We start from the raw sequence: 25,516 nt of genomic DNA on the forward strand, positions 1-25,516 counted from the left end.
AAAAGGAGTAACTTATGATTTTCATTCCTCTTATCTAGAAATTGCGATTTTCATCCTTATGGTCTATAATTTATTGTTATTTTCGTATCTTAATTAGTTCATACTTTTAAGTATAAGGGACCAAAATAGTAAATAGTTGTAAACCATAGAGACAGAAATAACAATAAATTGTAACCCACAAGGACCGAAACAGCAATAAATTACAAACCATAAGAACGAAAATTGCAATTTCTAAACCACAAAAATGAAAAATGCAGATTTTTAACAAATCATAGTGACGGAAAATGTAATTTACTCTAAAGAACCAACGTTTGTACTCTACAGAACCAATACATTTGGTACACAGGCGAGACAATACAAAAAAGTTATGTTTGACACGATATTAGACTAGGACACAACCACCTCATAGATAGGTCTCAACGCACCACATAGGCTTGAATATCAAGACTTACTTTTTTTGATCTGATTTTGACATAAAATGATCCCCGTTGCTATATACAAACAAATTTATATCAAAATCAAGTTAATCATACATTAAAAATGTAAAAAGTAACTGTACATTTAGCATGTCCCTCAGCAGGCCTAAATAGGGCAAATACGTCCCTTTTTTGTCCCATCAAAATATATAGAACAAAATTCAAGGAAATAAAAGATAAAATTATCAAATTACTAAACAATCAAATCAGAACTCAACCCTAAAACCTTATTTACCCATCTACCTCGATCTCAACCGTCTAATCTAGTCCTGTCTACCTCAATCTCAACCTCAACCGTCTAATCCAGTCTTCATCTGCATACCAAACACATCCTCAATTTACATACAACAAACGACGAGACCTCTAAATACGCAGCATTTAAGTTTTATGAAAATAAAAATTAAAAGATAATTGAAGTTATTTAAAACGAATTTAACTTACAAATCCTAAGACCCAGAAAAATGACAACAAACTAAATCCAACAAATTATCCCAACAGGCAGTCTATCAAGAATTACCCTTTACAAACTGCGAGCACAAGAAAACAAGACAAAATTGAGCAATTGCTAATCCAACTGTAACTTATATATAGAAGAAAAGTTTTAAGTACTTGATTATACCATTTACCTCACTGTACACCGGCCATCGTCGATCGTTAACCGAACCCGAGTATAGACTTACTCGATTTTACTTCACCACAATCTCCCTTCCGTTTTTTTCAGATTCTCCGTTTCCGGAAGGCTCCTGGGGAGTCGTTTTAGAAGTTTCAACCACGGGTTTGGTAGAAGAATCATAACTCGCTTTAGAAGTTGGCGAAGGAGTTTCTCTACTGACATCTTTGTTGGAATTTAGCCATACAAATTGCAAGTTGTGACCTTTCCATGATTTACCGTTTATAAATGCCTTTTCAGCTGCGTGACGGGTTGTGAAATATATCCGAGCTGAAGCTTTGGATGTTTTCGGGAGGACGGCGTTGCCTTCGGTGGTGGGGTCCACGTCCTCTAATTGCACCTTTGAAAGGTCGCCATATGGTGAAAAGTGTTCCTTCAACACAGGAGCCTGCATAACCACAGCCATCAGATTTCACCACCACTCCACATGTTTAAAACAAAACCTTGAATACAAGAAATATGAAAAGAGCATTTCACGTGGCATAGTGACCCAAACCAAAGGTATCCAGACCTGTCCTCTACCCAAACCAAACAAACCCAGTATAGCTCACTCAGGATCCTAGGGGCGGGGCGCCTCGAGGGGGGGATGTACCCACACTTGCCCTCTACCCAAAAGCGAAGAGCGGTTTTTTCTGTTAGACCCCGGGCTTGTGCAAAAGTGTGAGCGGAAAAGAAAAAAGAGAACCAATATTTATACTCTCTCCATCCCAAGGTAGGGTCAGAGCGGTTGTTTTTGTCAGACCCGGAAGATAGGGTTTAAGAGGATAAGATATAGACATATACGCAGACCTTACCTCTGTCCCACAAGAAGCGGTTGTTTTTGTCAGAAGCGGTTGTTTTTGTCAGACTCGTTTGATTGGTTTGAGCTCGATAATATTCATATTCTTATTGTATGATATATGAGTAGCACGTATGGCTCGAAAAATTGGATGCTCGAATGACTCGACACGAAAATTTTCAATCTAGTTACTGAACGACCCGAGTCAAACATTGGTTTTATGAAGCTCAGCTTGTTGATTTCAACGAGTCTTATTTTTGTGTTCAAGATCAACTCGAGCTCAAGTAGCTCGCTAAAAGCTCGAATCGTTAACACCCCTACTCTAGCCTCCCATCACCTTACCACCAATAACATTCTTACTATGGGCAACAAGCCTAGTAGGGTCGACATTCCTATAGGTGTGGAACATATACTAGGGTCAACACTCCCCTCGCATAAATTCAAAGCACAACCCCAATTACTACCTGCATCCTCTCTCTATTACATCCATGCATCACACTCTCCCTCTTCCCGGATGATAAATATTGATGGCGCACATATATAGTCCACGGGATCACCAATCAACCAACATCTACTAGCATTCAATATCAGTTTATCGTTTTTTGCCACTCACTTTTAACAATATTTTTTGCAAATTTCCCTCGATATTTCAAACATCCACTAGGCTAACACACGACTACAAGTCTATTTGTCAAGCTTCTAAATGATTAGCCACAGTATACACTGTTATAACTGAAATGTCTAATGTCTACTGTCTACATTCCAAGTTCAAACATGGTTTTAAGCGGATGGAAGCACCCTAATAGGCTAATAATCATGTTCAAAGCAAGTAGGGAGCAATTCAGACCAATGAGTCAAACATCAATATACCCAACACAAAACAAAATTTTAGACAGAGATAAATCTCCATTGAATGTTGTCAAGTTGGAGCCTGTTAGAGTCCCACATCGGCTAGACTTGGACCATTTCTCCTTAAGGGCTCTTTTGGAGAATGATCTAGGGGTCTCACATGGTATCAAAGCCAATGTCTGCCACCCTAGGGACCCAACCCGACACACTGGCCAACCCCCTCTCGACACTTTTGGCAATCTGTGTCCATCTAGCCTCCTTTGAAGGGGCGTTTTTTAGTCCCGCATTGGCTAGACTTGGACTATTTCTCCTGCATCTATGTTCGAACCTCCCCTTTCTCCTCAAGGTCTCTTTTGAAGAGTGATCTAGGGGGTTCCACACATATTCTCACAGATCCCATTTATTCCAAGCAAAGGGGATTCATCCAAATGTCGATAAGTCTACATCTGGAACGTTCTCATACCAGCACAATGAGAACTTCACAAGTAGTACACTAGTACCAACCACCTTTTTTTATCACAAACAAACTACTCCCTCGATCCCATAATAAATATCACAACGAAAATGGGGCACAATTTAGGCATGTGTAATTAATACACTTTTTAATTAACTAAATGACAAATTTACCCTTTATAATAAAGGAAATAATGCATTTCACCATCTTACAGTTAAAGGAAGAATTGGAAAGTAGACACTTATTTTGGACAAACTATAAAAAATGTAGATATTTATATTGGGACGGAAAGAATAGCAATCAACTTACGTGTTTGGTAAGCTGACGAAAATTTGATTCTTGACAAAGTGCATAACTGCTTCGTTATCACAATACACTATCAAACAGACACGGAATCAGCAGTGCAGAACCCAATGTTGTACCAAAGTCAGTCATAAGTTGAACATGTAGCTCGAAACTAAGATTATGGTCTTTTCGAATGATAACCCACAATGGAATTGAGACACGGCCCAGACTTCTGGGGGGTGATGACCTGTGGCATCACTTGAGCAAGATCAAGGAGCAGAGTCCACAAGTAAATGGGGCGTAGAAGCTCGTATCGGTCGAGCAAAGACGAAAGTTGGTCATAGTGATCCGAGAGTCCACCAGAAAAACAAAGGAATGTCTTTATGACATTATATTTACCCCGAAACAAAGACATAATACATTCAGATCTCTTGTTGAAGGGACAAACTAGCAAAAGTATCATGTTCTACTACGAAGGGAAATACATGAATCAACTAGTTGCACTCATGTAGAAAGATCATCTTTGGCTACTAACTATCACCATGAGATAGTTCAATTTCTCAACTAGTCCTTCCAGAATCATCAAGAAACTCAGGATCATATGTGGAAAGATGGATATTTTCTATCGAAAAATATTCTACCTAAATGTCAAGCATACGAACCTGAGCCTAGATATCAAGATCATAGAAAACAAGAATATGCCTGTATCTCTTATTTTCTTGATTGACAAATAGAATTTTCAGAAGATAATCATCAATGACACTCCAATTTTTTGTCATAGAGGGCAGCCAAAAAATTTGCATAGTAAGAATAATGAAAGTTTAAAGGATGTTGTCATTAGCTATTTACGAAGATTGGAGAATAATTTATTGGACTGTAAGTTCCTGCACATGAGATGTGTTGTGCTCGCATTATTAATCTAGTTGTAAAAGGTGACTTAAATAAGCATGGCTGCTCTATTACAAATGTTCATGCAAATGATTAGATATGACACAATCACCAGCAAGGCTTGAAAAATTCAAAACTTGATGAGACACTACTTTTAAGGTCCTAGAGACGTCTCGGAAGTTGGAAAATACGGTAATTTTTTTGAGAAAAGTGATCGTACATATAAACAAGATATGGAAGGTACTTGTGCAGTTCAAGTTCATAACTAATGACAAGACATGAGAAACTTAGGGGCCGTTTGGTTTGATGGAATGGTTTTGAGGGATTTGGATTTCATAGAAGGATTTGGAAGTGGAGGGATTTGGATTTCGAAGGATTTGGAATCTTTGGTATGTTTGGTTTGTAAGATTTGGAATGGAATTGAATTCCATTTTTTATAAATAATTTATAAAAACAAATTATAAATAAAAAATAAAAATAATTAAATTACCTTTTTATTAGTTGATTATTACTAAACAAATGTTTTTAACATATTTTAAAACATTGTTACACACAAATCCTACGAAATCTCACGAAATACCAACAACCCCCACCGGATTTCTAAATCCCATATTTGTGGGATTTCAATTAAATCCTGGGATTTCAAATAAACAATCCTTCAAACCAAACATGAGATTGGAATGGAATTGAATTCCAAATCCCTCCAAATCCTATACAATCCTACAAACCAAACGGAACCTTAGCAACTATATTTGGAGATCTTTTGTCAATTAGCCTACTTATTTGTGATAAATAATTCAATATAATACTCGGTGCTTCCAAAAACGTGTATACATGGTAGCAAAGCCAACATACCTAGGTACAAACCCTGACCTCAACGAAAAAAGCATGGCAACCTTGTTGCCAAACTCCACCATTATGTGTCATAGCACCAAATAAAGTCGAGCCATATCGCTGCCAATTGAGCCCTACCATCATCACCAAGGTCCAATTTCTACTCACATCCTAGATATTTGTGGTGCTTTTGGTACCCTATAGATCACTGTCCGTGACTGGCACTACTTCTGATTGTTGCATGATTTTACACCAAGTAACATATTAAATCCTATTTCCTAGAGTTCTAACATTGATGCAAAGATTTTGCAAAAAGAGAGACCAGTGGCAAAAGTTCCACGGAAAACCGAATAAATTCTGATAAGTAAGAAAGGTAACATGAGTGATAACTTTCTGACGAGGCTACTTCAAGTGCACATGAAATTTATAGCATCAAACTAATTAAGTGTCTAGTGAACAAGCTCAACCTAGAGAAGTCCACCCCACCTCTTGATGGATGAGAGGTGAGGGGTTAGAGCCTGCAAAAATTAAATATACATTTATTCGTTGCGAAACAAGAATAACATAAATTGCAATGATGATCGTGCGAACACTCATGTGGCATTCTTGTGAGGTATACAGCCATCCTGTATGTATATGTGTGTGTGTTACTAGAAAAATCATATTACCATGCATTTTTCAACAATTTGGAAAAATAAAACGAAGGAACATGTGATGGAAGCTTACTTCAGCAAGACCATCTGGTAGAGGTGGGATGATCTTAAATGCAGTTGGGCGATTATCCAATTTGAATCGATTGGTGACAACAGTTGATCCAACATGTGCCATTGGAAGTAGTGATGATTTCAAGCTTGAAGATTCTTGAGGTTCTGAAGCAAGAGTTGTTCTGGAATTTTGCAGCCCAAAGGGATCGATAGATTTGCTGCTATTAGCTAAGACTTCATCTTGTGGTGATGGTAGAACGGTATGATGATCACTGGAACTAGGGGTTCCAGCCTTTGTAGAATCAGATAAAAACCCCAATTTCTGTTTTTTAGCAACCTGTTCGGGTGATACTTCACCTTTTAGACCTGTAGCCTGCAGAAAAGAGGAATCCCATGTAATTAACAAATTATAATATGGTTTATGAAATCTAGCACTTATACAAGTGGTTGGTTGAATCGGTTGTGGGACTCTGGAATGAGAGCCTAACAAGCAACATGAACAATACTTTTTCATGAGACGAAGATGACAACTCCATTAAATCAATTTTTTTAAGTCGATGTAAAGATACCAAAATGAAGGGATATGGGCATATACTTGTTTCTCAAGTTTATCCAGCTTGCGCCGGAAGTCATTCCTTTTCTGGTCAAGCATTTCTTGTTTTTTGCGTAGTTCCTCCTTTAAGACCTCTAAACTCTCCAGCTTCTTTTGCAAAGGTGGGGGTACTTTTGCACCATTAGCAACCACAGGCTTTGGTTGATCTGAAGCAGACACAGGGACAGGAGTATTGATGCCATTATGGGATGCCGATCGGGGGTCATCTTTTCTCTTGTAAGCAACAGAAATATATGGTGAGACTGTAGAAACCGTCTGTCCATGGGGAGGTAAGGACATGTTATGGCCACCAATTGTCTCCACATCCGGTATATTATCACGATTAGCCCACCATAGCTTAATAAAGCGATTACCCATTACAGCATCAGGTGCTAAAAGAGCAGCTTCTGCTTCTTCTCTTTTAGAGAACTGAACAAAAGCACGCTCACTATTTAAAGGAATATAAATATTGATAACCTCCCCAAATTTTCGAAAATGTGAAAGTAGGGACTCCCTTCTGTTATTCTGCTGAGGAATGCCATTGACAAATAATGTACGTTGTGCCTTTTGCGAAGGCCTACGGAGCATCCGTCCATTTCCACTCTGCATTTTCAGAGACGAATCTGAATTGTTCCGCTTCTGGTGATGAGGATCCTGGGCGCTATTTGGTGGAACCGGCGATCCCGTCATCTCACTGTGCATGAAATCGGAAGGACTTGCTTTTGAAACCATATCGTCTCTCATTTCTGTTCTTTTTTTTGTACTGCTGATTCTACCTCGTAAAGAACTTGTAGTCAGAGATCCTACGGCAGTCCCACCGATGCTTCCTGCAAGTTCATTATCAGACCCATCAGACAGACCAACCCGGTGATCACCAGATAGACCAGGATCCAACAAAGAATCACTTTTTCCAACATTTGGCTGACTTATAGACTGAGGCCTAGTTGATGCATGCGAATCATTTCCCCATAGAGGCTGATCAGGATCATAAAAATCAGCGGCAGCAGCAGAATCAGTGAAGGTACCACTTGCATCCAATCCATTGTTAACCATTTCACATTTGATATTTTTACCATGTGAACTTCTGCTGTTCGACAATGTACTCGTTGCGACACTAGTTGCAGGTGAAGGTCCTATCCCAAGTGGTGCTATTGATAGATTTGCACTCGCCAGTGATACGGGGAGATTGAACTGTGAGAGGCTCTGTAGGTAGAAATAAACATACGTAAGGTCAAAAATATGCCTGCTGAGTGTGAGATGATAAGCAGGGAAGCAGGAAGTAGGAAATCCCAAAGACCAATCTGCATACTAAAAGTTAAATGTGCATATCATGCAAAATTCATCGTTTAAAAGCCATCAGTTAGCAAGAAGGCTATTACCTGTTTGGTAAGAATTCTTCATTTGTTGATTCATGCAATTTACATGAAGAAACAGTCACGAGGATTTTGCAAAGATGATTTTGCAGGCAAAACTTAATGTAAAAAATACATATCTTCTATCTCAGCAAACAGTCATGAGTTCTCAAAGAGACCATAAGGACAGATACACGCATTAAAGTGGACTCTCTAAGAGTTGGTATTCCATATATTCCAATGTGTACTGCATAGGATATTTGCATCTATAATTTTGATACACATTGACCAAATTACTACCTCTATTCCATACAACCTATGCTGTTACTGCGGTCAAATTACAAAATATCGGTCAGGACCGATATTCGATATATCGATTATATCAGCGATATATCGATTATATCGGCAATATATCGGTGATATATCGGTCCAAAATAGCGGTTAATATAATATTTCTTAGAATTATATGCATCCATAAACATATCATATGCATTAATTAGAGTTTAGAAATATAGTTTCAAAATTAAAACATCACATAAATTGATAAGCAAGTCTCACAAAACAAAATAGGAAAAGCGTTCAAAAACGAGTTAATCGCAAGGAATAGGTTCGGCATCCGAGTCAACATCATCTAATACGTTCACTTCTTTGTTTAGGTTAGCTTCCCAATCTTCCCCTTCATCTCCAACATATGTGACCAAATAAAGAGCCCAAAAAAGTGAAAAACTAAGCCCAACATGTAATAAGAAAAGCCCAAACATTTGTCTTATAGAAAATCGGTATATCGGACCGATTTTTCCATCAATAAAAAAAGGTAAATATTGGCGATATTATCGGAACCGATATTCTGACCGATATTTCACCACCGAATTTCCCACCCGAGTCCGATATCCGATATATCGCGATTTTAACAGCATAGCATACAACGAGTCAGCACATCCTCATTAAATGTTCCCACATGAAGTGATGCCTTTCCTGCGTGAAAATGTCTTCCTATTTATTACTCCTTGCGTCCCAAATTAACTGTCACACAGTTCTAGGAATGTGTAATTATTACACTTTTTAATTAACAAAAGAATAATTCTAACCTTAATTATAGAGAGATGAATTTTCTCCATCTCATAATTAAGAGTAGAATGGAAAAGTAAACATTTACTTTTGAAAGTGGACACTTATTTTGGGACAAACTAAAATCGTAATGTAGACATTTATTTTGGGACGGAGGGAGTATTATGTACTAGCTAAAAAAATCATGCAAGTGAGAAAGCAAAAAGCTTGACAAAAAACTCCACCATCAAATAAAGCCTTAAAGAAATAAACGCCGCTTCCGTGAGGTTAGGTAAAATAAGAGAGCTGGAGGAAGGATAATTATGCACTCTCCTTTTCCATCTTTCATCTATCGCAATTATGTTTCCACATTCACAAAAATATGCTTATTCATAAAAATCATCTTTTGCCTCTCTTTTTTAAGTATATAATATTTATACACGGCAAATAAATTCACACACCCTCCTCGCCTTTGGTGAGGTTTGAACCCCCAATCAAAGGCCCTTTGGTAACATCACATACCGTTTATCCAATGTAAACCCACCTAAGCAGTAAAAATGTGTCCATGGATATGGATGCCCGATATGAGTACATCCGAGTTTGGAAAATACTGAAACAATGGCTATAAGGGTGCATTTTATACATGTAATATAACTACGTGGATTGTGTATGTGATATTCACATATATGATTATATGCTACGATAACATCAACGGTAAGACAAAAATATCCAAAAATAAAGTACAAAAATAAGAATCTAAGATGTTAAATGTCTTGATGAAAAGTTAAGCAGGGTGCATATAATTTATTCTCAAGACAGGCACAATTCTTGATGTAGTTGATTCCTGTAAACATATATATACCTCATGTCCTCATCAAATGGTCTTTCAGCAAATAGCTATTACCTGATTGCATCCGTAATCTATCTTATTAAAGAATTGTCTAACATAACAATGCAAGAAAACTGGATCTCCAAAATAGTAACAAGTAAAACTTGCATCTGCGGCATATTAAGGTATATAACATAACATACCTGAACATCTTCTACGACAATACGATTCACACCATGCTCCATTGGGCACATGTCGCCTCTTAGGCAAAAACCTTGTTCCTCAAAATCCCTACACCGTTGTCGTGAATGTCCCATGTTCAGAGGACTCATAGCTGGTCTGAATGTTCCTTGTAATCCAAGGGGATGGAGCATATCCAAACCACCATTTGGCATTCCTGGAACCAACCCAAATGCACTCCAGGATGGACCACAGGAGTTTGAAACAGTTGGCAAACCCCTCCCCGCAAAAAGACTATGAGGAACAGATCCTTGTTGAACTATGTGAGAAGCAATATCAATAGAGCTGAATCTAGGATCACGTTGATTCCAAAAACCAGAGTCCCTTCCTCTACCCCTAACTGCACCAGGGTCCCCAGAAAATGGTTGGTTTACCCTAATTTTCTGGTTCAAATCTAAAGGTCCTCGAGAAAATTGAGTAAACCCAGGGCGTTTTTGGTCAAATTTCGCAGATATATCTTTCTCCAGAGGATTAAAACTATACTTTTTCCATGTTTCATTGGACTGAGAACCAGTTTCCCCAAAAAGATGCCCATTTTGAAAAGGTTTACTTCCCCTTCTATATGGCTTTGTAAATACTTGTTCCATAGCATCATCCTCCAACGACTGAGACCTTGCATCCTCTCTTCTACGATGCTTATGGTTGCGATCATCATCATCCTCATCACTAATTTCTTTATCATCAGGATGACTTTTGTATACAGAAGGTGACATGCCTGGTTCTTGGGCTGAAACTCTAAGCTCCATTATATGCCTCTGAATAAGGATAGCCAAGAAGATTTTAAGAGCTTACGAGTTCCAAAATGTTCGTAGAAGAGACAATTAAACCACTGGAGCAACCTGAAATATATGTATCATCAAAAGAAGATGCTGCAAAAAGATATGAAGTTTAAGCACATGAAATCAAATCTTAGGTTAAAATTGGGTTTTTTTTAAATACCATCAATCGTATTATGAACAAACTTACTCGAATATCTGTCCTATATGCAAGAGAGATGCTACACCAAAGAGTTTTGATGAAGGCTTAGATTTTTTTTGTTCTTGTTTTATGTGGGTGAGTGTTCTGACATAAAAACCCAGGAAATAGAAAACTAAATGAAGGATGCAATTTGGCATATGGAAGGCTAGGCCATTGAAAAGAACATGCTGATGATGGTCATAAATGAAAATATCACTAAGCCAGTGAACATATATGCTTAGCTATAAACACAGAAATAGGGATCCACTTAATTGTTTAGTTTACTCAGAAATGGCAAATTGTAAGCTTAGATTTCCTAGGAACGATCATACAGCAAAGAATCTGGTTACAAGCATGCAACAAAAACATGATTGTTCACATGCTGAAAAATGAGATGTAAGCAGGCCTTGCCTAGTCCAAGATTCTAACTTCTAAATGACCAGGTGACTGCACAAATTCTTAGAACTTGGTTCACTTCTCAAATACTGTAAATATGACGGACAGAGCCGACAGAAATGTTGAAATAATTCCATTCAAAGTTCTAGAACCCGAGAGAAACATTGTTTCAACTACTGGTATACTGGTAGGTCTTCTAAACAGTAGGGCTTAGTACGAAGACTGAAAATGGGAACGAGCGGAGAGACTTCTTTGATCTTCTGGGAATAAGAGTTTAGTCAGGTAGAAATATCTAAATAGTCTTTATGAACCCCCACCAGGTACTTTAGTCCAACTCCTATAGTTTAATCAAACAACAATTAAACCTTCTGAAATTTACAAACACCCACCTCATTCACGTAATTGTTCTAATAAGGAGGTTCAAAGATGAAGAAAGTTGATGTCAAAGAAGGCTAGAGGTTGGCAAGAGTTGAGAGTACCGTTTCAACAAGTTACGATAATCCGTTATGCTAGTTGCAAGATCTAGAAAGCTGAGTTACTTATTAGTCCGTTCGCCAATAACTCCTTTTGCTTTCTCCATCATAAGTTATTCCAATGAAACCATTGAATTATTCTTGGCAAAATAAAGCAAGCCCGTATTAACGTTTGGTATCAGTATTCAGTAATGATGAGACATGTAAATGAATGGACATACCAAATAGGTAGCCTTGTACAGAAGAACATCCAAGAATCTTATTCATGTCAGCAAGTGCTAAAGGTTAGCTTTGATTTCTAATGGCTTTCATTTTTAGCCTACACCAACTAGTTTGAGAAAGACATGATATAGCATTTGGGTTTATCATTTTTTACTGCATTATGCTAAAACATATAATCGTATTATTTTACATATTTGAGTTTCATCTTTCGACTTTCAAGAAGTCTAAGAACCTTAGCCTGGAGGAAGTTAAGAGGGATGGAGAGAGCCAGCAGCTGCTTGTTTTCCAAAGAAAGATATACACTTCGACTTCCTATTAAACCTCTAGGGTTCAAACTATAAACCAATTGGCAAAGAGTAGTCTAACCTAGATCATGTATGTGATAACTAGTTCCAACACATCCCTTGATGTAGAGCCACCTCTGAGGCATACACATGGACATATAATTCCAGTGCACGGAATTTGTCTATGGGTCATTGGGCCAGCATGCATGGTCATCAATAGCGTGATTCACGTCACATATCTAGATCTCATTTTAGTGAATTGTGAATCATGAACTGTAACGAATGACAAGACTCACTTCAAGATTTCTCAAAAACAATTGTGGAAACATAAATCCAACAATGAAAGTATACCTGTGCATTAATTAATAAAAATAGGATCATGGGGCCCAAGTGGTAAGGCATCCACGAATCCAGTCTCACTTTAATCACTTATAAGTTTTTTGACTGATGTATCTGTCAAGCGGTCATCGTATTATTATTGCAGTAAGAAAATCAAACTTAATTCTTCTTTAGATTATTTTACATCATTGAAATGGGAAATGCCCTACCGTTGAGTGCGGTTTGAACTATTGATTTACGTAATTGGAAGTAACCAATTTAAAAGTACTGTGAATTTCTAAGGTTGATGGAAAAAAACAAAAAATATAAAAAAGGAAAAGAAAAGAAAAGAGAGTACACAAAGGCAACTTGATATCTGGGATCCTCAACGGGGTTAAAAGTAAAAGAGAATGGAAGATAACTCTCTTTCAAGAGGATTCACGGCATGTCAAGCCCTGGGAGTGAAAAAAGGTATGTCTGTTAAGTTCGGCCACTGCAGGCTGACAAGAGATGTTGGGAAACCCTCAATAGAGTCCCTACCACAAATATGGTGATGAATCTTGTTCCGACATTCTCGCTTCCGCTTTGTCCACTACCATCCAAAACTAGCTGTCACCCCACCAATAGTAGGAGATGTAAATAATACGAACTTCGCAATCTTAAAGAATTAGGCATATGATTCAATTCACCGATACAGTGCGATTATACAAGATTCTGTTTAATTATTGATTCAATAGGTTATAGTTCATTATACGAATTTTATAATTTTTTGACAACATATAATATTCTTGTGAATAAACCTATTTGAGTACCATATTGAACCTCAACTACCCTATCACAAGTTCACGACTACTAGGATGGGATGTGAGTTGTTGGTAATACATACTTCGCAATTATAAAGAATCACGCGGTTCTGCAGCGTCCTCCAACTYGCTGTCCGCTCCCCTTCACTTTCTTTGCTAGACGGGAAGATGCGAATCTTGAAGGCCTTCCCACCACGCGAAGTTCAAACCATATGATTTAATTCACCGATACAGAGCAATTTATACAAGATTCTGTTTAATTACTGATCCAATACGTTACATTTCATAATACGAATCTTATAATTTTGACAACATATAATATGCATGTGAATAAACCTATTACAATACCATATTGGACCTCAACTACCCTATCACAAGTTCACGACTACTAGGATGCGATGCCAGTTACTGGTACTATAAGGGATACATCTCAAAAGCCGATGAGCGGAGAGCGGAGTACCCATTATTTATATATACTCATCTTACGAATTATATTTCCCAATGCACGGTCAATGGTCTAGGCGCATTCTAGTTATAAAAGCTCAAGGTTCATAAACAAAAACTTTTGTTGAATTTAAGCAGGCTAGGAGATCAGGGAGGTTGATGTTAGAATTAATGTTTGACCTGTTTCAACATATGATTTGTAAAACCTCTCTAAAAAGAAGGCTTCCAAGCCCACAAGTGCAAAATGAACTGCAAGAATCAGTTTGAGCCACATAAGCTGCTCCAGCAGTCTTGTGGTCCGATAATCATGCACCTATAGAAGAAATATTAAAGACCTAGGATATATTTTACCATCTGCACAAGCCAGATTGTAAAAACACAACTTTTATGGTATGACTTGAAAATTTCTATTGTAGTTGCTCCTATATTCACTTATCCTAAATAGATTTCTTAACGCCCACTCAATGTTCAGATGCCAAAAGCCTAGTCATTAAACATCAAACGAGACTTCAAACCCCTGTGCTGATTATTTTCCCAAAGTTAAACATAAAATGGAGTACAGAGATTGCATGTCAAAAGAACTTGAAATTGAACTGCATAAGCGAACACGATTCCCATGCCCAACACTTCACAGACATCATACATCTCAGGCGAAAGCTATTGCAGAAAAAACTACAGAAAATCCAGTCCTAAGAGAGGTCGAATGATCACACACAAGAGAAAAAACTCTAAAACAAGTCAAATTTAAATAGGAACTCCGAAGACTTTGAAAACTTCAGATTATAAACCCTCAAACCTAAACCACAAACAAATAATATATCGAACTACAAAGTCTCACATACAGCAATTACGAACTAGCATTGAATTGGATCAAATCAATCGATCACATAGAGTTCAAAATCAATCAATGATTAAACATCATACCAAAATCACATAGAGATATAAAAAATTACGAGACGGCGTAAGAAAATAACCTCGGTCAATAGAATTCCGGTATTAGGGTTACGATTCTGCGTCTGTAAATATCATATGTATTTCATTCGAGCTCCCTCTTCGTCTCAAAAATGGCGGAGGGCACGTTTTACTTGTGTGTTTATGTGTATATATATGTATGTATCGCTTTCTCTCTCTTTCTAACCTCCCTTCTGCACTTTCTCTCCTTAGAGGACGCAGGAAAGGTTTTACAGAAGTAATGATGTGGAATGGATATGAAAATTATGCTGTGGGAAATTTACAAATCAAACCCTCGAACTTTCCAATAAATCCAAATTTGTACAGATTTTTATTTATTTTATACATGTAGCCCCTTAGACCATCTCAAAATATTCTTCAAAGCTTTCTCCAAAATGAAAAAAATATGGAAGAAACGAAATTTTCCAAATTTGAGTAAAAGGCTGTTTGACAATTATTGAATGGTTTGGTGCAAAATGATTAAGTGGTCATAATGATTAAGAGACTCTCATGATATAGTGCAAAATGAAATATAATTGTTTGGTAATTGTGTATAATGAAATTAGGGCTCTTAATGGTCAAGGAGATCAAAGATACAAAATCATTCAGAGGGTTTTAGAACCATTAAGAGGCAGTTTTTTTTTTTGCCAAACAAGATTCATCTCTTAACGATTCAGATGTTGCCTCTTAATATTTTTATTAAGAAACAGTCTCTATTGTTAAGAGATGAATCTTGTTTGGCAAAAAAATCTGCTTATAAATAGTACCAAAACCCTTTGAAGATTTTGTATCATATGTCTCTCTTAACCATTCAGCCCCCTAATTTTATTGTAAACAATTATATTTCATTTTGCATTGTATCATTGGAGCCTCTTAATCATTCTGGTCACTTAATCATTATACACCAAACCATTTAATAATTGTTAAACATGCCCTAACTCTTCACAGGTGATTGCTTAGGAAATATTTTTTTCCCTACCAATGAGAATTCTTGAAATTTAATTTTTTTTTAAATATTTTATTGATTGTCAAGGCTTTAAGCAATTAAGACCCGTACATAAATATTTCACACACACACACACACACATATATATATATATATATATAGCTAATAATCCCATAATTTGAATTACCTATATGTGCATATAGCCCAGAACGTGAGTGATTCACGTATACATATAGCCAAAACCCCATGTGTAATTAGAAAACAATAGATGTTTTAATACAATGAAGTATTCACATGTGCATGTAGTCCATAAAATTCGTATATGTGTTTGAAAAAGAACAATGATTTTTAATATGACAAATCATTCACATGTGCATACAACCTAGAAACCTCGCATGTGAATTATAAAATTAATTGAATATGGTCACTCATGCACTTGTGCATAAAACCTATAAAATAGAACAAATGATGTCACGTTGAATCATAAACCAGTAAACTCGTAAGTCGTATAAGAAAATATGGTCACTTATGCATATGTGTATATGAGCCTCATCGAGTAGGTAGAGATTTGCAGGCTTAATTGTCAACGATAGCCTATGTAGATACGAAAAAAAAAACTCGAGGGTTTATTTTCCCAAATCTTTGCTATCAATGTGAAGCATATGAAACGTTGTTATGAATATGGTAACGAATTACGTGAACATTTCTTTTGAGGTTTTAAATACTAAATTGATTGCGTAATTTGGAAATTCCCCAAAATTATGGAAATCTTATTAGGTTTAAATTCTCACCTGTGATTAAAATGTACGAAGACACGTTTTGATTTAAAAATAATATTATTTATGTTATCCATTTAATTAAAATTAATCAGTAGTTGCTAGGGTGTTTTTTGGTTTTCGTTTTTTGTAACTGTACTGTTGAAATTTATGAGTTATAATTTTTCTATCTAAATATTATATCGGATAAACTAGATTATTATCAGCCATTATGATTATCAGATATATTATCGTTATTTGTAGTTAATATTATTATGACTGTTATCATATACAAATCAAGATATAAATTTAAAAAAATATCATGAAAAATGTAAGTTTGTAATCTTTTATTATTTATAATCCAAAATCAAAAGCAGATTATGCGAACCGAAGAGATTTTAAAAATGGATGGAATTGGATCGTATTACATTATTGATACCAAAAATTATCTGATTTCAAAATTCTCGAATTTCAATTCCTCATATTTTATCATATTTAAAAACATGGGCAAAATTGCATGAAATAGTAACGTACTTTAATTTGATTCATATTATCGGTAACGTACTTTTAGAACTTCTATTTTTTGTACCTAAGATGTAAAATTTTAAACATTTAAGTACTCGGGTAACCGGTTGAAGCATTAACCGGTTATCATGCTGATGTGGTATATAACTCAATATTATTTGCTGACGTGGTTAGAGAAATGATTTTTTTTAATCTAAAATTAGTTTTTTTTTAATCTAAATTTAGTCTTCAATCAGTTACACGGATACTTAAATGTTTAAAACTTTACATTTTAGGTACCAAAAAATGGAAGTTCTGAAAGTACTTTACAAAAAATAGGAATCAAGTTAAAATACGTTATTACCTTACCGGATGCGTATGGTAAGAACCAAGATCTTACTCGGTAAAAACAAAGACAATGACCGCGAGCCTTACTCGGTAAGTGAGAGCAACAACTCTTACGATGCTTAGCGCTTACATGGTAAATTGTTACATACGATACTGTTCACAAAATTGACCATAAATCCATAATAGAGTAAATTATGTTTTTAGTCGCTATAGTTTATTAAGTTTAGAGATTTTCATCTTTGTAGTTTAAAAATTCCAGTTTTTGTCTTTATGACCTGTAATTCATTGTTGTTTTCGTTCTTATGATTTACAATTTGTTACTGTTTCAATCCTTATGGTTTACAAGTTTTACAGTTTTGGTCCCTTATATTATAAGGTAGGAATTAGTTTAGGAATGAAAAAAGCAATAAATTATAAATCAAGGGGACAAAAATTGCAGTTTCTAGACCACAGGGACGAAAATAATAATTATTACAAACCAAAGGGACAAAATCGCAATTTATTTCAAAGTGAATACCGGCAGGGATTAATACGTCCAAAATGAGCATAATTTAGGGACTTTACTTGTAATTTTCGAAAGCACAAGGACCAACTCCGTAATTCACTCTGGTTAGTTGTTCAGCCACAGTTCGATTATTTTCTGCCGGCACTTCCCAAACATACGCCGCTATACAAGTAACCGGCTTCAACGATTCTATGTGTTTTGAAGATGACTCGATGATGCACACAATCGCAGTAATTTGTTCTTAGCTGTGCTCTGTTTTTACAAAAGGATGGCGCAAACTATAGGATTTATTCGGCTAATTAGGGTTAGAACAACGACATCAATCGCATCAGTTCTTCCTCCTCCCAGAATTCCTCGTAAGACATTAGTTTCTGTTGTGTATACGTATAGTATGTTATTGAGCATTAAATTATAACGGATTTGAAGTTTTTTTTTTTGTTAATTTAATAGAATGATCAGCTGTTCTGTCTAATTGTTGCAGTTTCAGGAAAATTTGAACCGTTTAAGAGCTTGACGAGGGGTTTTGAATCACCAGCTGGACGATACACTCGTCCCTTGATCCTGGATTGGAAATTATGTGTGCGGAGATATTTTCATATGACGAAATCGTATAATTTAGGTCAGTTGGATTATTTATTTTATACGCATTGAATCGATATTGGCTAGAAGGTGATACGTGTTCATGGAGGTTCTGATCTGTGAAGTACTGAAGTTTAATTAGGTTAATTTTAATATAAATGAGTAAATGACACAACCTTTGTACTATATGCCGACATCTGATGCTTGTGCACTAGATTTTTTTTAACATCAGAATTGTTGTAATCTGTACTTCTGAATCATCTGTAGTAATCATATCTACTGGCCGGGAAAATGCTGTATATCACCAAGACACCAAGGCTAAATATTGTAGGAATTAGCAGTGCTATATAACCATCAGCATGTGTATTTGTAATATGATGTTTGTGAAGTAGACATTGCTTTATACACCAGTTATCTTTATAGATTCAACGTTTTAAACCTTGTAATTTCCAAATTCAAACTTCATATTGGACATATCATATAGAATCTTTCATTCTTATGATACTATATAGTATATGCATACTACAGCCCCAGGTGGTGAAGAGCCGACATCGAGGTGCCAAACCTTCCACCGTTTGTAGCACTCATAGCTATGTCCCTAACTCGAATTAGAGGCTTTCAATTAGACGAGTCAAATAGCAATGATTTGAAGCACTTCTCTTTCTGGAGAGTTCCTTAGAGAGAGTTGTGCTCTCGTGCTAGGGAAAGGTCCTCTCAGACAAAATTGTTTCAAGCACCAACAGAACCGGGACGGAGGAGGCGAGGTTACCCGAAAGATGGCACTGCGATAAGACCCCATACTTAGAGCTAACGTCATATAACCCAATTGTATAATTAATTTTCTACCAAATATGATCCAAATATCTTGTATATAATCAAGGGGAAATCACCAAAATGACCATTATGCGTATATGTAATTAATAAAATGACCATTTTTTCACGTGTTTGTCAAAATGATCGGTACTTTTGCTAAAGTATTTCGCCAGTTTGGAGGATTGCTTACATTGGTCTCACTTGTCATAAAAGAATAAAGATTCCTCCATGCATTTAGCCAATTTAGGAGGTTTTTGGTGAATTTGGAAAATTTGACCTCTTCTTGACTTTTAATGACAAGTGGACCAATGTAAGGAATTCGCCAACCTAACGAAATCTGTGGTCATTTTGGCAAATACGTGAAAAAGTGGTCATTTTGTTAATCACGTTATGTTTACATGTCATTTTGGTGATTTCCCCTATACTTGATCGTGGGTACGAGTCTTTTCTAAAACATCATTGTCAAATTTGAAGTTAAAAATACCTTATTTCACCTTCACAAGTCAAACGCAACTCTTCATTCAGAACAGATGTAGTACAGCTTAATGACACTGTTATCTTAAAACTCAAGAGCAGAGACCTCCACAACTGAGTTAAATTTCCTTGATATGGATATGTCCCAACTTTATATAACATCATGCTGGAGCTGATTGTTGACTTGTTCGAGAGAAGCAAGGATGTGATGACTCTAATTTGATTGCAAGGTCATCTAGTTGATGCTTGTAGTTGTTAAGTTACTTGGTTATTGGAGCTTGCTGTTCTTTTTGCAAGAATTGTCTGACAGAATGTAGGATTCTGCTGTTATGTGATCTCAAGGCTGGAAGTGGTTGCTGATGCTTTTTGATGAGCAACTATTTACACGTGCAGTAGAGACTAGAACCTGTTATTTTATTAATTGTTTAGTTTACGGTGTGTATTAGGGCCGTTCATATCTTTTTGGAGGACCCATTACTTGTACCAAGATTATTGATCCACTGAAAGAGTAATAAATAGAAAAAGATATGAAAGTTCATACCACGTACTATATTAAAAGTCCTACAAATTAAAACAAAACTGTCTTAAAGTGACTAAGGAGCCGTTTACCCAAACACTTACCCGGTAAATTCAACACTATCACTTACTTACCGAGTAAGATTTTAGTCCAAAAAATGGCATCATATGCAACAATTTACCATGTAAGTGCTAACAGTGGTAAGAGTCATCGCCCTCACTTACTGGGTAAGACTCTCGGTCCTTGCCTTCGCTCTTACCAGGTAAGATTTTTGGTCCTACCATATTCATTCGGTAAGGTAATGTGACTTGGTAAACGCTTACCCGAGTAAGCATTTGGTAAATGGCTCCTAAATAACATATGAAGTTCACTTAAATATAATCATTCTTCCAACATTCTTTGAAAGCGGGAATCAATAATCGTCAAAGAGGCTAAAACTAAAACATTATAATTCGACCCCAAAACTTTGGGGGCACTGTTCTATATCGCACATTGAAACACCCTCAGGCACGGCCATGGTGTGTCTAGATGATAATATCCTTCATATTTGATTATAAACCTTTAGCATCAGTTTACCGTGTTCCCTACTGGGTTTGTTTGCTTTGGTTTGTTTTAGCATCAGTTCACCCTGCTGTCTGGGTTTCAAACTTTTTCTTGCTAAATATGATGTTGGCCTAAGCTTCTCATATTTATGAATTGAATGTTAGTTTTGGTGGAATTGAAGGTTGATCTGTTCTAACTGGCTGCTACATATATGGGATAATCAGGACATGAATTTAGCATGGGAAGACTATTAGGTGTATCAGCTGTACTAGGATCTTTCCTCCTTCGGCCACGCTTTGCACATTGTATGGATGGTAAGTAAGGATGCTTCATGAATTCTAACCATTTGCCTGTTACTTAGTTCTATGAATTTAGCAGATCTGAATGGGTTTATACTTCTAAAACTATGATATTTGATGTTGAAGGCTATGCCAGTTCAGCAGATGATCATAGCATGGGAATGTTGGGTAAATCAGAGACTGATGATAATCCACACAGTTTCATGATTTTTGCCAAGAAGCTGATGGTGCCTATTGCTCTCCTCTTAATTGTGTGGATGAACTGGAACTATCCTGTTGTTCTTGGAGTTAAAGTGATACTCACTCTTCTCAGCACAAAGCCAAGCCCTTTCTCGGTTTACGTATTCATCGAACAGGTCAGGATGGATCACAACTTAATCTGTTGCATACTTGAGTTATTGCATGAAAGGCTGCATTTGAAATGTAATTGAATAAGAATTTTGAAAGCATCTATGTTACCGCAAATTTGGGTATTTGGCACACTTTCATATCCAATGGGTAACTCTGAATATGTCCTGTGATTCTTAATAATAATGACTGCTTGTCGGTTCAGTCCAATATAAGTTTCATGACTGTAAAAGTTGTGTTGAAAAACACAAATTCATATCGATATCCATTTATTCATTAGACGAAGGATCGTGTGAGAATAGGAGTTAAGGAGAAAAGTGTAAGAAGGGATTTGAACCCTTATCACTTTTAATCCCAAAACAATCCATGACTTGCGCTTTAGAAGGGAATTCATCTAGTGTATCTCATCAGTGTTGATCTAATGGTTTTCTTCAATTAGGATTGATACAAGGGTGGAGATCCCTTCTTACCCTTCTCAGCATAACTTTCATTCCCACCGGAACACAGCCCTTAGTTAATAATGTTGACGAAGGTCAGTTTGCCCAACATAAGCTAGCTTATGAGCTATGTTTGGTAATTTTTCAACATGTCTTTTTAGGTCATTTTACATTTGTCATCCAACTTATTAGCTAGTTTTTACCAAATGTGACTACTTTATCAGCTAACTTTTCAGCCAACAACTAGCTTATCAGTTAGTTTGCCAAACATACCCTAAGAAACGCTAGTGAGTCATGCATTCTTTGGTATCAGATCAATAGTTTGCTTGTGCCGATATATATGTGATGTTACTTTAACTTTTTCTTCTCTCTCAATATTTCAGTTGCAGCAACAATACAGAGGCCAGCATCCCTTCTTACACAAATTCAAGGTCGGTGTTTCTGTACTTGCTACTCTTCGGATTAAATAGAATATAACCGAAAACATATGTTTCTGCATCGGGGTAATTACAAAGATGACCATTTGACATGGGACCTACCATAAAATGACCTCATTTTTCGAAACTTTTACGAAATGACCACACATTTCACAAATCAACTTCGCGCAATCCACCTTAATTCCGTGAAATCCATTTATTCACCATATTTTCAGCAAATCCACTGATAATTTGATAAGTATTTTTTAGTGAGTCATCATTGATAATGGATTTCACGAAATTGTTTTGTGAAATGCATGGTCATTTCATTTAATTTTCGAAAAATGGGGTCATTTTGTGGTAGGTTCCATGTCAAATGGGCCATTTTTGCTATTATCCCTTCCGCATCTTCATGTTCTTTTAAGTATATAATATTTATTTACGGAAAATACACACACTTCTCACCTTTTGCCTTGTGTTGAGGTTTGAACCTTAGACCTCCAGGGTCCCTACCACAAAATGAGCCCAAAAGCATTCGGTTATTGGCCTAGACCGAATAACCTGTATTTTCAGCAAACCCTAGACCTCAAGGGAACCCGAAAACGAACCGTTTAACCCGAATAACCCGAAACCGTTAATACCCAAATCTCATTCGATCCGGGTGGGTTATTTGGTTTCGGTTATATTTGACACCCCTATCCAGGGAGGCTATGATTTACCAAATACCCGGATGCCATTAGGCCACTAACCCTTTGGTTGCATCTACTAATTGCCTGTAAATACTGCACTTACATCCCTCTTGGGTTGCACCATCAATCTACTATCTGTCAGCTACCAAGTTTATATATAATCCGTTTTCCGATATATACATATATAGATAATCGTGTGAGAATAGGAGTTAAGGTGAGAAGAGTGATAAGGGAACTGGACCCTTGGATCACTTTAATCTCGCCCCCACCCCCACCCCCACCCCATAAATTGCACTTCTCATGGGAATTCATCTGGTGCATCTCATTAGAGTTGATTTTCAATCAGGATTGATCCAATGGGTGGAGATTCCTTCTTACCCTTCTCACTGGACCCAGCTCTCTCTCTCTCTCTCTATATATATATATATATATATATATATATCAGTGCTAAGGCCATCAATCCGCTTTCCTAATGTGTCAATCATTATACAGTCTTCATATGCAAAAAAGGTCGAAGTAGAGGATTACACAGTCTTCTGCATAGCTAAGATCGAAATGGGAGATCAGAAGTACACCCTTCTTGGAATTCTGGGTGGCTGGTGGGTTTTCGAACTGACTTCTTTGCGGAGTGCCCTTTCTGGATTTAGGAGCAGAACTCTAGAAATACTAGAAACTGCTGTAAGTAGTGATGTTTAGCGATTATCTTGTTATTATTAAGAACTTTCTATTTCTTTGCTAATCTCGACTTAATTTAGTGTTCAGATACTATGTGCATTATGGTATTGATAAATCTAGATCTAGATTGTTTGCCCCCTTTTTACATATATGGAATCACGCTAAACAGGTTAAAGCGCGTTCCGGGTGAGCGCCGGCTGAAAGTAGTTGTTTACCAAGTGTTATGTTACCAATAAAATATCGTTATCATCTTGTGTCGACCCTGTAAGTGAATTAATAATGCTGAACAGGTAGGTGCTTAGTCAACACCATCACTCAGGGACCATTTGCCAAACACTTACTTGGTAAGCGCTTACCAAATCGGGTAAACATGGCAAGAACCGAAAATCTTATCCGGTAAGAGCAATAGCAAGGACCGAGAGTCTTACCCGGTTAGCGCTTATTGGGTTAATTGCCGTTTTTATGGACTAAAATCTTTTCTTACCCGTGATAGTGTCGAATCTTACACGTAAACACTTACCGGGTAAGTGCTTGGGTAAACGGCTCCTAATAAAATCTTAAATTAATTAGGTGATGCTGACCAAATCAACAACAGGTCAGCACTAGCCACTAGGTAGCATTTTCACCAAAACAATATATCTATTCTTTGAAATAGATGTAAGATCAACATACATTTTACCCTTTTCAAACCTTATTGATTTATATAAGATTTTTTTTTTTTTTTGCTTTGGCATGTAAATATAGAATGGTAGCATCTTCAGTTCTTCATAAAGCCAGTATGTCTATTTTTGAAATAGACGTAAAATCTGTATACATTTTATCTTTTTCAGATCTTATTTACTTATATAAGATTTATTGATTATTTTTGTTTGATTTTGTAAAGAGATAAATGTATAATGATAGCATCTTTCAAAGTGGATCTTTAATGCTACAAGCTAAAATTTGAATGGAGCTAATGATAAAAGAATTGACCAACAAGTATTCTTTACACATTGCCTTTCAAAGAATACTTGAGGGTAAAGAATACTTGAGTATCAAATCTTTTATCAATTAATCATTACCCTTTTTCATAGAAAAATTGATTATAATGGTGAATTTAATCAACTAAATTCATTTGTTAGCCTTTACGATCGATGTTTTATGTATTTATATAAAGATTGATTATTAAAATGAAAAAGAAAATCTTTGCACATATGTGTAAGGATTTTTACGCATAGGCATGGCAACGGGGTGGGGAAGATTTTTTTTGGGGGGGGGGGGGTTAGTAACAGTCCCCGGCCCCGGCCTCGGTTTTTAGTAACAGCCTTGTGGCCCGGGCCCCAGCGGGTATGGGGATTAACATCTCATTCCCGGTCAAACCCTATGAAAAATATCCATTAGTTTGAGTCTATCGGGGATCCTCGGGACCCGTTTTAGCAAGGAAACCCCATTCGGGTCAGATGAATCATGTTCCCTACTGGGTCGGGGCAAATCACCATCCTTACTTACGTAGAAATCTAAATTATTACACAAGGATTTTTATGCAAAAATCTGAATTCTTACGTAAAATTTTGAATCCTTGCAAAAATTTGAATTTTTACGCAAAAAAATCCTTTTTGAATATGAAAATAGAGTTCATGCAAATGCGTAAGACGTTTACGTAAACTCTGAATGAAATGAGAATTTAATTGAAAGAAGTGGCTAAAAAGTGAGGTTGGTTAAAAAGATTGACTATTTTGATCAATTCCCCTTTTTACAACCCACCTGATTAAACATTTTAAATATATAATGGTAGCATAGTTAACGTTTTTGTTATTTAATTTTTCTTTAATATCTTGTTTGT

At 36.4% G+C, this 25,516-nt stretch overlaps 2 protein-coding genes across 12 annotated transcripts; one reads left to right on the forward strand and one right to left on the reverse strand.

The window, feature by feature from the left end:
* Positions 1-526: 526 nt before the first annotated feature.
* LOC112515249 (zinc finger CCCH domain-containing protein 41-like) lies at positions 527-15,044 on the reverse strand. Of its 9 annotated transcripts, none has more exons than XR_003069501.1 (6): positions 14,870-15,038; positions 9,962-10,867; positions 6,534-7,733; positions 5,961-6,311; positions 1,103-1,534; positions 527-790 (listed from the first exon to the last, which is right to left on the reverse strand). XR_003069501.1 is itself a non-coding variant. In XM_025121949.1 (6 exons), the coding sequence occupies exons 2-6, from the start codon at positions 10,742-10,744 to the stop codon at positions 1,163-1,165; spliced, it is 2,628 nt and encodes an 875-aa protein (XP_024977717.1). In that variant the 5' UTR covers positions 10,745-10,867; positions 14,870-15,038; the 3' UTR covers positions 797-1,162. The 9 variants fall into 9 exon arrangements, 7 of the variants coding, with proteins under 7 accessions (XP_024977717.1, XP_024977718.1, XP_024977716.1 ...); XR_003069500.1 differs by lacking the exon at positions 527-790 and adding an exon at positions 797-1,003; XM_025121949.1 differs by lacking the exon at positions 527-790 and having other exon boundaries at positions 797-1,534; positions 6,534-7,357; positions 7,436-7,733.
* Positions 15,045-18,019: 2,975 nt separating this feature from the next.
* On the forward strand, positions 18,020-23,837 carry LOC112515906. Of its 3 annotated transcripts, none has more exons than XM_025122876.1 (6): positions 18,020-18,260; positions 18,386-18,523; positions 21,055-21,144; positions 21,256-21,485; positions 22,298-22,345; positions 23,512-23,837. In XM_025122876.1, exons 1-6 carry the CDS (start codon positions 18,173-18,175, stop codon positions 23,713-23,715), a joined length of 798 nt encoding a protein of 265 aa, XP_024978644.1. In that variant the 5' UTR covers positions 18,020-18,172; the 3' UTR covers positions 23,716-23,837. The 3 variants fall into 3 exon arrangements, with proteins under 3 accessions (XP_024978644.1, XP_024978645.1, XP_024978643.1); XM_025122877.1 differs by having other exon boundaries at positions 18,038-18,260; positions 18,392-18,523; XM_025122875.1 differs by having other exon boundaries at positions 18,044-18,293.
* The last annotated feature ends 1,679 nt before the right edge of the window (positions 23,838-25,516 follow it).

This window comes from Cynara cardunculus, assembly GCF_001531365.2.
Source record: "Cynara cardunculus var. scolymus isolate 2C chromosome LG 7, CcrdV1, whole genome shotgun sequence".
NCBI lineage: Eukaryota > Viridiplantae > Streptophyta > Magnoliopsida > Asterales > Asteraceae > Cynara > Cynara cardunculus.

Excerpts from the sequence above, each read along its gene's own strand:
- LOC112515249 (XM_025121947.1), bottom strand. The coding sequence starts at position 10,744 with ATGGAGCTTAGAGTTTCAGCCCAAGAACCAGGCATGTCACCTTCTGTA. Across the intron at positions 7,734-9,961 it reads TTGTCGTAGAAGATGTTCAG|AGCCTCTCACAGTTCAATCT; the intron begins GTATGTTATGTT and ends TTCTACCTACAG. Across the intron at positions 6,312-6,533 it reads TGGATAAACTTGAGAAACAA|GCTACAGGTCTAAAAGGTGA; the intron begins GTATATGCCCAT and ends TCTTTTCTGCAG.
- LOC112515906 (XM_025122875.1), top strand. The coding sequence starts at position 18,173 with ATGGCGCAAACTATAGGATTTATTCGGCTAATTAGGGTTAGAACAACG. Across the intron at positions 21,145-21,255 it reads CTTTGCACATTGTATGGATG|GCTATGCCAGTTCAGCAGAT; the intron begins GTAAGTAAGGAT and ends TTGATGTTGAAG. Across the intron at positions 21,486-22,297 it reads TTTACGTATTCATCGAACAG|TTGCAGCAACAATACAGAGG; the intron begins GTCAGGATGGAT and ends TCAATATTTCAG.